Genomic DNA, 13,587 nt, shown 5'->3' with positions numbered 1-13,587 from the left:
AAAGATGTAGAGTACCATCCCTATTGATCCTCACCAAAGCAGGTCCATGTGTCTACCCTTGAAATAAATAAGCTCATTCATTCAATGGCTTTTAGTGAGGGCCCGGTTCTACGAATTTATCCGTGCACAAGGAGGAGAAACGATGAGCCGTCATATGCAAATAAATGCGCATAGTTAGGCTCTCTCTCTTTTTCAGGACGCAGTTGCTAAAATATTTCAGCAGCGCCTAGCAGTGTCGTATGATCTGCATGGGCGCATTTATGCGGGTGCTGATTAACACAGTGCTTAGGACACTTTTGGGCTTGCCACTTCTTTGTATACGAGCCCAAACATGTTATTACTGTAGCACTTTTTATGTGTAGAAAGAGGTAGAGCAATGCAAGCCAGAGGTCACATCATCTCATTAATTCCATATGAGAGAACATCGAAGTATAAATCCTGGCGCATGGCCTCATGCTGATGCTCGGGGCAAGAAACAACGCACTAGGATCTTTTATTTTTTTTTCATTTTTGCAAGCTTGAGTAACGCAAGTCACGCATGCGACGCGTGAGGCTAAGGTACCGTAACGCTAAATGTCGAAAAAGTTCAGTGGTTAAATATAGGCGTGCAATTGCTTTGGAAATTCAGTCGGTCGGCTGTTCATGCATGATTAAGCAAACCTGAAACCTTCCCATTGCGTAGAGGTACAACAGTTGTCTTTGCTCACATAATCCTATGGCACCGAAAATTTCGCTGATGGTCACTGGATTGGTTGCGGTTTTAACTGATACGTTCAAGTTCTACAAGACTTCACCTCCCGTCTTTCGCCAACTTTGATAGAGTAGAGTCAGTATATTTTGGCGACTGCACTGTCTTTAACAAGTACATCCGTTATCTTGATGGAGTAAGGCAATTTCACTGCATATCGACGACAACTATACATGTTGTTCTGTAATGAGGGCTGTCAGAATGGGATTTTCCGCGTTAATGCTAATTTCCTGCGAATACATGAACATCGAGCGGTGTGTTTGAGATGCTGCACCAGTGGTTTCACGCGCGTCACAATGCAGCAAATGGAAGTTAGCGCCATGTCTGTGTGTTAATGTGTTTTGCTCCTGTCCCCGCTCTGCGTTTGCCGTTAGTTTTCAGAGTTAGCGCGTGGGCTGCACTGAAAGATCCCCTGCACAGCGGTTACAATTCGAGAGGCGTGTATTCAGGCTCGCACGAGGTGAGGAGGGCGTGCTAAAACGCACACACGAGTCGCAGATGCGCGAAGATATAATCATCACGAACACACGACGTTTCATTGCGATGCCTTGCGTAGTACGCACATGTTCGCCGTGTGTTACTATGAATCACGGGCTTCAGATTTTTTCCACTAAAACATTCCGAGAACTTTATTTCAACCATTCGGTCATACGGGCGCGTCGGTGCGTATTCTGCGGCCTGCTTCGAGACAGCCCCACCACGAAGCACAGCTGGTCTACGCCCAGCTTCCGACACGAGTTGGGCGCTGCTCGCGTGTTCATCGAGTCCTCTCACACCAAGGTTCACGGCACAATATGCGGTGCGCCCTCTCACCGGCCGATGCAAGTGGAATCCTCGAAGAACGGCGTGAAAATACGCGCAGCGCGGACTAACTATAGGTCTGCGTGGGAAACGATGCGCCGCGCTTCGAACGCAATGTCCTCGCAACCGCGCCGTCAAGTCAGTAATTAGGTGTCCGGGGGTACACCTAAAGCACGTTGTGGAGTCCATTCATGGCTGGTCGCGTCTACAACAAGCCTTACAATGACGAGTGTGCTTCGATGGGACATTCTGTACAAGGTGACGGATGATCGCGCAAATTACTACAAAACAATTATGGCAAAACGCTACGAATGCAACAGGTCAAACGACGCTCGATTGTCAATAAAGCGATAATGCACAAAGAACCAAACACTGAAATTAAACTGTACAGTTCGAAGCAGCCTGTGCGACCGTTGTCAAAGGCACTTCCACCACCGACAGACGGCGGTGTCGGCGGCGGGATGGCGAAAGGTCCGACCACCGCCGGTGGCGCGTCTTCTCGGCCGTGCGACGAACGGCTAGCTGGTTCTGACGACGGCCATGGAGACGGCGCGCTGCTTCTTGTAGTCGTAGTGCGTGAGCGGCTGGTGGAACCAGTCGAGGTCGCTCGGCAGGTGGTAGCGCATCATCGTGGTGATCAGCATTATGGGTCGCGCCCGATCGGCGGGGATCCCCGGCAGGGTCATCTCGCGCACCGCGTTGGGGATGTACGAGGGGCCGGTGTAGAGCTCCTGCGTCTTGGAGCACTGGACCACGCCCTGGACCAGTATCACGTCCAGCACGGCCTCGTCGAGCGAGAAGTCGATGGCGTAATACAAGTTGGGCATAATGCCGTTCTCCAGGAAGCGCTTCAGCTTGTCGTGCGTCCACTCCTGCGAGTGGTGAAAGCGTGAACGCGTGTGCCGCGGGATTTCCTCGTTAGAGTGTTTTTGCCATCGCTTAAATTTATTTGAACATGGTTGTCAGGCATAGAAGGCGTCCGTTTCTATTTTTGTGCGAAGCTGTCTACGGCTACCCTCCGGAAAAATCGCGGCGGCGAACGGAAAACGCCTTGAGGGAAAGCCAACGTTCTCGTGAATGTTCTGTAGCTCTCAACCTAATGCGGGTATCTTGGAAAAAATATAGTGAGATTGGCCGCTAAGACGATTCTATCATTACGCCGAGTTTCATTACTTGACGTAATTAGCTAGTTCACAGTGAAGTCATAAACGTTACGTATCTATGGAGGGAATATGGTTACACAAAACGGCTTTAACTCTTGTTTCATCGAAACTATCCCGAAACATATTAAATGACAATTAGCCGCTAAGACGAGTCTAACATTACGCCGAGTTTCATTTACTTTTCATAATTACGTAGTTCACAGCGAAGTTGTAAATATTATGGAATTCCCGTCTGCTGTCAACGCATGGGCTTCTACGGGAGCGAGACAGTGCTTACAAGTTTCATTCAGATAATGAACTAGCAAGTATGCTCAATCGGAAATTGCACACAAGCGTGTTTTGTTCCGAACCCTCTTTAGAAATGCGCCCCGGTCAACGCATATCGTCGCTCGCTGCGAGGCTCCTGTGTCTAAACGGCGCTTCGTCACAGCTGCGTCGACAACACTTGCGTCTTTAGAGGGGCCTCGTAAAGCCCTTCGGTGGCAGCTTTGTGTATGTATGACCTAGTGCGTAACGTAGTGCGCGCCTGATATTTCTTTGTATTTGGCATTTATAAATGACATACACATAATTATATATACAGTTACGTACCAACAAAACTCTATACCAACAATTTATACCACTACAGCAGCTACGCTGGTCAACCACTTTCGCAGGGTAGAAGAGATCCTCATATTTTTATAAAGTTTCTTTACTGAAATATTTCGCTTGGTGTCAAAAGAAACCCGTGAAAGATAGAGTGAAACAATTTAACAGAAAGACAGTCAGAAGATGCGGAAAAGGCAATAATTTGTTTTGCCCCTTCTTCCCTGCTTGCTTTATGGAATTTCAAAACTGCACAAGATAATTAAACTTTGGTAAAACATGTAAACAACATGATGCGTATCCGGACATACTTTCGATGTGTCGGCGCCGCCTTTACCTGTTTTGGCCCGCAAAGTCCAAGCTGTAGTATGCGCTGCACTGGGTTCCACATATGCAGGTTTTTACAGCATCGGCTACTACACTACAATGTCAACCTTCTGTAGCGTGAAACAGTTCCGCCGACGGCCCGTGGCAAAAATACGTCCGAAGAACGTCCTGTGTTGCCCCATGAATAGACACGACATCAAAATTGAAATCGACCGCCGCTACACGCTCACCTGGTACCGCTTCTGGTTGACGAGCACGGCGAGACCGATGCGGATGGCGACACTGAACCACATGCGGTACACCAGGTTCGGCGCCTCCGGGTGCTGCTCGACCAGCGACGTCATCTCCTCCATGGGGATGCAGCACATCTCGACGTCCGTCTCGCACACGCACTGGCACACCGACGGCCTGGACGTCAAGAAGCCCAGCAGCCCGAGCGCGTCGGGTGCTACGAGGTAGTCCTGGAAGGAGCCCTCGCAGAAGTAGAAATGCGTAGAGTCCGAGTTGGCGAGCTGAACGGGGTTCGCCCAAGGCTCCTCATTGCAGCCGCTCACCCGGACGATCCCCGAGCAGATGATGAACACGCAGTCGTGCATGTTGTTCTTTTCGACAAGCAGCTCGCCTTCTTTCAGGTACTGGTAGAAGGAATTGAGCAGCCGCGGCACGACATCGCGCGTGAGCCACGGCACGCTCAGCATCGTGTTGAACGCCGCGTTGCCCACGGCCACGTTGGTGGGCATGCCGTCGGCGCGCTGGATCATCCAGGAGAGGTTGGAGAAGAGCAGGCCGAACTGCTTGTCGTCCAACAGGCCCCCTTCGTGCAGCTCTCTGAGGCCATCGAGCGCCTTGTTGAGGATTCTGCGCGCCGCCTGGCGCGTCTTGGTCGCCACTTCGATGTTGGGGTAGCGCTGCTGAATGTCCACGACGTTCTTGAGCGTCTCCAGCTTGTTGTAGCCGCTGTTCTCGCGTATGGCGGCTGCCAACTGCGGCGTGGTGACGAAACGGGACACCTTGTTCATGGCCTCGTCCTCTGCCGTGATGTAGGCCCAGCTCAGGTCGTACGCGTAGAACAGCTTGCGGTTCAGCAGCCCATCCAGCAGGTCCCATATCCACAGGAAGAGCACGACGCGCTTCTGCAGCGTTTTCACGATCCGGCATGAGATAAGGGTGATGAAGCTTATCTGCAGGAAGCTGGTGTAAGCGGTGTCAGGCTTGCCGCCGCTGGTCACGGATGCCATACTGATGAGCACGAACTCCGTGACTACCAGAAAATACATGATAACGTCAAGCTGCTTCCATATATCCTTGCCCACGTGCAGCATGCCAACGGTGTACACTAGAAGCACCATCTCAATCGAGTAGAGCAGCACGTAGGCGCCCTGCACAGAGGTGATGATCGACAGGAGCAGCTCGTGTTGTGATGGGTCCGCACGCTTTTTGAGCAGGAACAGAGCCAGGCCACTGAGGAGCAAGACGAAACCCAGAGCAACGAACCCAATTATGGCGTGGTACCAGCCTTCTTTGAGCATGGCAGAGAGCAAGCTGACCTGCTCCTTTTCCTCATCGTCGTCGTCTGTGCGCGAGCGGCTGGAACGTATCGATCGATATTGGCGCTTCTCGATGGCCTCGTTACCGGCGAATCGCTGCACCAAGTCCTTGAGCCCGTAGATCCAGTCGGGGACGGTCACGAATGGCTTCATCATGCTGTAATCCAGGTAGATTTCCTTTTCCATGGGATACTGCAGGGCGGCCAGTATTTTGCCCCTCGTTTTGCTGTGAATCATGCCGTCTTCATATTGTTTGTTGCAGCAGACTTTCTGGAGCCTTAGGATGGAGCAGCTGGCCTTTCTTGCAGCAGCATTCCTGTAAACGCGAGCGGGCATGTAAGTCTCTGTCTGTTCGGCATGTTCTTCTTCATCGGCTCCGATGTACGGGTTGTCGATGCACGTGTGCATCTGAACCCACTTCCAGTCGGCACCAGAGAACTTTTTGTCGCGCCGCTGAAAGCTAGTCGACGAATTTGCAGTGTTGCGAAGCGCAACTATAACCATGTTCATATTGGCCCTTTCCACGTCCGATAGCGCCAGGAGCCCCAGCATCGACATGAGTTTAGGAAGCGTAGTGGTGTTGAGGACTTGCACAAGAAATAGCGTGCCCAGGCGAATGAACTGTTCCTTAAGAGCGTACTCGAGGTTGACGGTCGGGAAAGCCCTTGTCAAGTCCATGCCGATCATTATGGCACCCTTGAAGTTCGCCCAGGCCACAATCAAGCATTGCTGCCAACTGAGGCTATAACCCACGGATACCAGCAGCGGATACAGCACGATGATGGTCACGAATCGGACGCCGATCTTCGCAACGTACGCGTTGACCGGGCTCATTATCTCGTGCCAGCTAAGGTACTCCCGCGTGTCTCGGCCGATCCGATAAGCCGACAGGAAAATGACGACGACGTTGTAGCCGTACCTCATGAGCATCCAGAACTTCTTGAGCGCGACAGGGTTGTACACAGTGGCCGCCGAGTGAGAGCTGGTGGCGATCCCCATCGAGAGGATTGTGCTGATACCAGCGCCGTGCATGAACTGCTCGGCGAAGGCCCACGTCGCGATCACGCTGATTGCGCTCACCACGAATGAGACGGGCAGGTCCTGCGCCAGCGATACCATGGCCATCGCGAGCGCATGACCGATTAACTTGCCAACCAGTGGCCCGACGAACAGCGTGCACGCGACCGTTTTCAGGAAGGCATAAATAGTCAGCTTCTCGGGCAGCGTGCTGAACCGGTAGGCCATCCAGAGCACGGTGGCTCCGACCAGCGGCTCGCCCATGATGATGGTCTCGAGGATGTGCGAGCGGGCCGACGAGAGCGCGTTCATGTCCGACACGAACATGAGCTCGGGGCAGCACGTGAGCAGGCTGATGAGCACCGTCTCGGCCAGGTGCTGCTTCTCGGCGTCCCGCGTGCCCGACATGTACAGCATGAAGAGCAGGGTGCTGAACAGCAGGCCCCCGAAGCCGAGCAGCACGCACTGCCAGAAGCACTGCCTGAACAGGTGGCCGCGCAGGTTGATGGAGCCGGTGAACGCGAGCACGGGAAGGTAGAGGAACAGCAGCTCCCGGATGTGCAGGTCGGTGACCGGAAGCACTTTCTCCTTGAGGTTGTAGCCGCCGACGAGGCGGCCCGCGCCGAAGCCTAGCGCCACGACCACGGCGACGACGGGGATGTTGACGAAGCGTCGCAGCGCGCGGCACACGCCGGCCACTACGGCCACCAGGAGGACGATGATCATGCTGACCTGCCTGTCGTGCAGGTTGAACTCGACGTCGCCTTCCTGGCCGATCAGGGAATTCATCTCCGCGGTTGCGTTCGTCGCTCGGATGAAGTGCACTGAGGCCACCGGCTCGGTTGCGAAGAACGCCCTCACGCGATGTTCGCGTGGCCCGTGAGCCCCGTGACACTACTTCGTTCTCTACCGATTGTGCCACGCGCATCCTGTGAGGTGGCTGTTGGTCGAACTAAAAGGGCCACCTTTAGGTGCACTATGGTGTCGCGTCGACGGGAGAGAACATTTTGGAGCACTTAACGATTACTAGGTTCGTCAAATTAAAATAATAATTTCGTTATAATTATGGACGCAAGATGACGCTTAGTAGCCAGAAAAGCTAGAAAAAATGGGATTTTATCCAAAAGTTTGTTTGTGTATTCGCAGTTGAAGAAAAAAATTTGAAGGACGGCATATAATTTATAAATAGACACGAAAAATATGGAGCTACTGCTATGCCTTTAAGAATACGAAAGTAAAGGCTAACATCGGTGCGAGGAGGCATATTTTTCCTTCACGCACTCATCGAGAACAAGTGGGAGATTCGAGAAGCGAGCGCGATTCACTACAAATACGGGGTGTCGAACAGAGTGGCGGCCAGTTCATGCCATTTCCACACCATTCCGGAGAGTGGAGTTCCCTTATAATTCCACTCCTTTTATATCCTCGGAATGGTGAGAGTTGGACTGTTCTCGCATTGACGAAATGCCGTTTCAGGGGCCCAACCGAATGACGAAGTAAATTTGGCGGCGCGCCGGCATTAAAGCGCTAGGCCAACGCCGCACACAGCAAGGAGATAACGTAAGCTGCTCGAGGGGCCGCACCGGCGGTGACCTCGGAGTCGTGACGAAAGGCGGGAAAGGGGAGGGAGGGGGCGGCGACATCGACGACCCCGACGCTCTTTTTCCAGCCAGTTTCGGTTTCAAGGAGCCTGCCAAGGGGAACTAATCGTTCGCGTAGCTCCCACATGATATCTGCGATTCAAAATTTAATCGTTCGGATAGGTAGTGTCCAGGACGGGCCCCAAAGTACTCACTTGCTGTAGCCACCTACTGTTGGTAATTAGAAAGTTGATTACCGTAACTTCGCTAATTACGCACGTAATTGCAGTAATTGCTCTTTATCTAGAGAGTGCCAATCCGTACACTCGAATGGTAAACGTAACGTTACCGTGATTCGTACTTTTCTAATTTAAAAAAAGTTGGTGCAGATGAAAAAAAAAACATCGTGTCTAAAGAGGCTCAATGGCATATAACTGATGGAACATTCTAAAAGTAGCTCGATAACAATCCGACTGACAATTTTAAATGAATTGTCTCTACGACCTTCAGTGATCTTATAAGAGAGGGTAAACTCGCCTTCAAAGCAATGCACTCGTAATCCTCCTCAGTCCGGTCCCAGAAAAGTTTTTTTTACTACCCAAAATACACAAGACTAATGAACCCGGTCGCCCTATTGTGTTAGGCGTTGGAACTGTCACCGAGCCACCTTCAAGCTATGTCGACAGCCTGATTAATGGGGTCCCTTCTACTTTCTTTTTTTTATCTAAAAGACACCTCCCCCCTCTTAGCCGATATCATTAATCTTAACATACCCGACGACTCGTTGATGGTCACACTGTTGCATTCTTTGTACTAAAATTCTCCACGACAGCGGCACCCAGTCAGTCATTAACGCTTACAATGACTCACCTTTTGAGAAATCTGTTGATAGCTTTACTTTAGCCCCCCCCCCCCCCCCCCCCCATCTTGCTAAAACTCACATTGCAAAAACTCAACTTGCATCTTAACACTCTTGAATTTGACGCCGTACACTTTTTACAAGTGAGCGGCACTTCAGTGAAGACCAGAATAGGTGCCAATTATGCTAATATATGTATGGGACAGCTAGAAAATGAATTTCTTTCAACACGTGAACTAAAACCGTACACCTATAAACGCTATACTGATGACATCTGTCTCATCTGGCACCACGGGAAGGTGGAACTTCTGGTTTTTATTGCGGACTTTTATAAGGTTCATACATCCATTTTGCTTTTGCGATCATACTCACTCTTATCTGCTTTTTTTTTCTGGACGTCACAGTATCCCTGTGCCAAAACAAACTAACTACCTAACTTTATAAGAAACCTATATACTGACGTTCACCGGTACCTTCATTTTCAATGCAGCCGTGTTAAATACTGCAATACCAACATACCCTATAGTCAGGCACTTCGTTTCAAGAGGCTGTGTTCTCAACACTCCGACTTATTAACAACTGTGACAGGCTCCGCGATGCTCTGATGATGAAGAAGCATCCGCTTCTAATTGCGAATGACGCGATTAGGCGAGCCGATGCAGGAGACCACAGTGCACTTCTTAGACTGGATAAGCGGGTTGAGCATACTAAGGCATACTAATTTAGTTTTAACCCACTCTGCATCGATTCCAAACGTTAATGTCATCCTTGAAAAATAACATCATAACATACCGATGCAGAGTAATCATTTCAGAGACGTGTTTCCGGAGCCGCCACGCGCAGTTTACCGACGATCAAAAAATTTACACGACATACTAACGTCTTATAGAATAACAAGGCCTATTTACATACATGCTGTCATGCTTGCAACAAGTCACAGTAAGGTTTGCGCTCACACGGCGACTTTGCGGAGTGTTATGAGCACCACGTCAAGGGGTAACTTGGACTGCGACACGATCACCACCACCACCACCACCACCACCACCACCACCACCACCACCACCACAATCATCATCATAATCATAATCATAATCATCATAATCATCATCATCATCATCATTTATGTCCACTGCAGGACGAAGGCCTCTCTCTGCGATCTCCAATTAGCCCTGCCCTGCGCCAGCCTATTTCAACTAGCGCCCGCGAATTTCCTCATTTCACCACCCCACCTAGTCTTCTGGTGTCCTCGACTGCGCTTCCCTTCTCTTGGTACCCATTCTGTAACCCTAGTGGTCAAACGGTTCTCTAACCTGCACATTACATGACCTGCCCAGCTCCATTTCTTTCTGTTAATGTCAATTAGAATAGCGGCTAAACACGTTTGTTCTCTGATCCAAACCGCTCTCTTTCTGTCTCTTAACGTTATGCCTAGCATCATTTGTTTCATCGCTCCTTGCACGGTCCTTAACGTGTTCTCAAGCTTATTTATCAGCCTCCAATTCTCACACGACCAATGTTATCTATATGCTAGAATGATCAACGTGAAAGTTACAGTACATTGAACAAACGAAAACCGCCTTTAGATTGCGTTTTATCAATCATAGATCACGTGCCGTGAGCCTTCCTTATCTTCCGATAACCAAACATGTCACTATCCCGGGCCACGATTTTGACAAGCTAACCACCACCATGCGTGAATCTGGTTTCAAATCACACCTCGAAAGGGAGGTTCGCGGATCATTTCAAATCAACAAATCTGGTACCGTGGCGTCTGGGATTAAGAAAAACCCCGGTACATTAACCTCTTTGTACGCGGAATAGAGAACCGTATTCTCATTGTCCTCAGACTAACCAGCTCGTTTATCATCGCATCGTTTATGCTACGTCTCCAGAATAACTGTTCGCAATCTCGACACACCATGCGCACGCTTCTCCGCAAACGATTTTCTGGTTGCTGATGTGTCATTCTATTCTATAACCTGGGACGAGTGATGTCCACGAATTATGGTTGTCCCATTTTTGTTGAAACTTGCGTACGCACCTTTTTTTGCTAAACTGCTTTGTAAACCCTGCCTTTATTACATCTGTCGCTCCACGAACCTGTTGTTGCAAGCGTCCCGTGGCGCCCTTTTGCCACGTTTGACATGTGTACTGATGACTCTTCACGGGTCTAAGCACCTTACAGCAACAATCTGTCCCATGTCACAGTTGTTTCTCTATATTTTTCTTTTTTATTTGTTTCTTCTTGCTCTTTTTTATTTCCTTTTATTTTTTTTAGCCACGTGTCAACTTTTTTGTAGACCCTGTTTCAGTTGTATGTATTGCTTTGTTAGATTTGTTGCTCTAGGAACTTGTTCAAACGACCACCCTTTGGCGCATTTTCCTTTCTTTCTTTCTTTCTTTCTTTCTTTCTTTCTTTCTTTCTTTCTTTCTTTCTTTCTTTCTTTCTTTCTTTCTTTCTTTCTTTCTTTCTTTCTTTCTTACCACCTTTAAGACGTGTACTGCTAATTCGTCACCGGATTAAACACTTTACAGCAACAATGTGTCTTCACAACGGATAAGCGCATATGGGGATCCCTTATGCCATGTACGTATTTAAGCACAACGCCTTACCGTTTCATGTATTCCCCGAAGAAGACCGGACCCCAGGCGAAACGTATAGGAAATAAAGAATCGTTTTATTCGTACGCGCGTCCCCAACCTACATGTTCCTGTTCAAGTACCGCATCATGCCAGACTCTCACTATATATATATATATATATATATATATATATATATATATATATATATATATATAATGCTGCGCCAGTACTCCGATGAAGAAGAGAACAACGCGAGTAAGCATGAGCGTTTTTGTCAAGGTACAGTGAAGAAGTCGCAGTTGCGCTCGGTATTAAAAAGGCGACCCGCCGCTGTGCCTCCTTATAGCGCTCTACGACTCCTGTTTCTGACGTTGCGACACTGGTGGAGGTCATGCTTCGGGATTCGCGACAGGTTCCGCTGGAAACCGGTTGCGATACGAAGGTGAGCGGAATGTCGCCAAGCGGGGCGGAAAACACGGCGGCGAGCCTGAAGTAGGCGATGTGACGACTTTATGCAAATACCGCGTTACAATTACAGTGTCATTCACGGGCAGCTGTCTTCGGCAAGTGCAAGGACGACTCCTTTACCGTCGTTCACGTTGGCGGAACAAGAAACTAATTTTTTACTGGTCACTTTCTGCACGCTCGACATGCAGTGCGCTCCATACCGAACGAGGTGCTTCTCCGTACGTATCCACCAATCTCCAAGCAGTCGCATTGTTAGCACGGGGTTATCATTTTGTCGGGGCAGGAAGCGTTCTTGAAGAAAGACAGTTTGTTCTCATCGTCTGCACCCTTTCTTTTTTTGTTGTTATTTATTTGCCCCGAACATACTCCCACATACCCTGGATAACGTCAACAGGAACGTTCAAACATGGCGTCTTTTCATTCCCGGTAAGTTTAGGCCACAACTGCAAGAGTACAGGAAACGAGGAATTCGGATAGATAGGAGATGATGACATCGTGGGGCACTCGGGCGCCTTTATTTGCCTGCAATGAGCATCTAATCAGGACCAAACCCCGCGCCTATTTACTTCAGGAGAGTTTACCCCCCACCCCTTTCCGCGAAGCGCCGTCCGAGGCATACCGCAAAATTGTGCGTCTTTCCGACGTCGGTAGCGTGGCCGAGCGGTCTAAGGCGCTGGTTTTAGGCACCAGTCTCTTCGGGGGCGTGGGTTCGAATCCCACCGCTGCCATAAACTTTTTGAAGTCGTTCAAATCGTGTTTTATTGTGGCTTGCGGCGCCGCGCGTGACACTGATACGGCTTCGGAATTATTTATGGAATAACCAGCTGGTTCACCCTTCTGGAGCTCATTCTTTAGGTTTTGTTTTAAGGTATAAAGATTCTGCGCAAACGCACAGGGCAACCCACAAAGAAGAGATGAGACAAACACTGGCGCTGACTGATTGCTTTATTCTTCTTACAACGTATATATGCATTGTTAACCACGCGTGCCCACGCAACACAAGCCATATAAATAAGCATGCCACAGCAGAGCCAGTTACCGAAGACGTGCGCACAAAAAACTTTATTCGGCTGACTACAAAGGGAAGGACGTATCACTGATACAGTCGTCTGCTTTTTTTCTTTATGTGGAAAGCCTCCAAGACCAGTCGCGCGTGTTCATTCATGCTTCTGCGAAGAATAGACGTCTCATCAGATCGCATTTTACAAATGCGGTAAGAATTAAGATGGGCAACAAGATATGTCCCTTTGTGTCCATTATTATTCCCATTTTGCTCATGTCCCCTAACTCGCTCGTTGACACATTGCCCTGCCTGCCCAATGTGAGTCTTCCCACATGAGAAAGGGAAAGCATACGCCACAGCGGTGGTACGTGGGATGTGGGCGATTCCATGCCTGATTTGGCATTTTCACTTGCTATCACCGCAAGTTCGGGAGCACCGCTTAGCAATCTTGTCCGGCGCAGAAAACGCACTCTTGCGCTTGAAACTATAAAACGACGTTTTGTTAAGAAAGTAACCGGAACTCCAATGCATAACCCAATGCATGGACTCCAATGCATAAAACGATGTTTTGTTAAGAAAGTAACCGGAACTCCGATGCATTTCTCCGCAATGTTCGGGAATTAATATCTCGAAACTGATGTCATCTTGAGAAGGTGTCACCCTTGCGGACTCCACGGTTAGACTTTGTGAATTGCAATATGGGCCATGAGGTAATTAGCTAAAAATTATTCAGCAGTCTTTGTTAATTAGTCGATTATGCATTTCATTTTTTTGTGCAAGTAATGCCCGCGTCTTCGAGTAGAACAGCTCATGAAACAGAATTGTGCTATTTGCCACAGGAAAGCTTTAAAAAATTTTTAATGTGTTCGCTGACACACCTGGTATGTGCATGTACCAAATAATATA

General features: G+C 49.2%; 2 protein-coding genes and 1 non-coding gene across 3 annotated transcripts in view; 1 reads left to right on the top strand and 2 right to left on the bottom strand.

The window, feature by feature from the left end:
* Positions 1–13,587, bottom strand: part of LOC142579714 (putative peptidyl-tRNA hydrolase 2) — a 109,233-nt gene that overhangs the window by 78,887 nt on the left and 16,759 nt on the right. The window lies entirely within an intron of this gene.
* On the bottom strand, positions 506–7,118 carry LOC142579713 (sperm-specific sodium:proton exchanger-like). Its single transcript, XM_075690201.1, has 2 exons — positions 3,855–7,118; positions 506–2,421 (listed from the first exon to the last, which is right to left on the bottom strand). Exons 1-2 carry the CDS (start codon positions 6,975–6,977, stop codon positions 2,068–2,070), a joined length of 3,477 nt encoding a protein of 1,158 aa, XP_075546316.1. The 5' UTR covers positions 6,978–7,118; the 3' UTR covers positions 506–2,067.
* TRNAL-UAG (transfer RNA leucine (anticodon UAG)) lies at positions 12,325–12,406 on the top strand. Its single transcript has one exon. It is a non-coding gene; the product is annotated as a tRNA-Leu (tRNA).

The sequence above is a fragment of the Dermacentor variabilis genome, chromosome 4 (genome assembly GCF_050947875.1).
Source record: "Dermacentor variabilis isolate Ectoservices chromosome 4, ASM5094787v1, whole genome shotgun sequence".
NCBI classification, from domain to species: domain Eukaryota; kingdom Metazoa; phylum Arthropoda; class Arachnida; order Ixodida; family Ixodidae; genus Dermacentor; species Dermacentor variabilis.
This window is presented reverse-complemented; position numbering and strand designations above follow the sequence as displayed.

Excerpts from the sequence above, each read along its gene's own strand:
- LOC142579713 (XM_075690201.1), bottom strand. The coding sequence starts at position 6,977 with ATGAATTCCCTGATCGGCCAGGAAGGCGACGTCGAGTTCAACCTGCAC. Across the intron at positions 2,422-3,854 it reads TCAACCAGAAGCGGTACCAG|GAGTGGACGCACGACAAGCT; the intron begins GTGAGCGTGTAG and ends CACCACTCGCAG.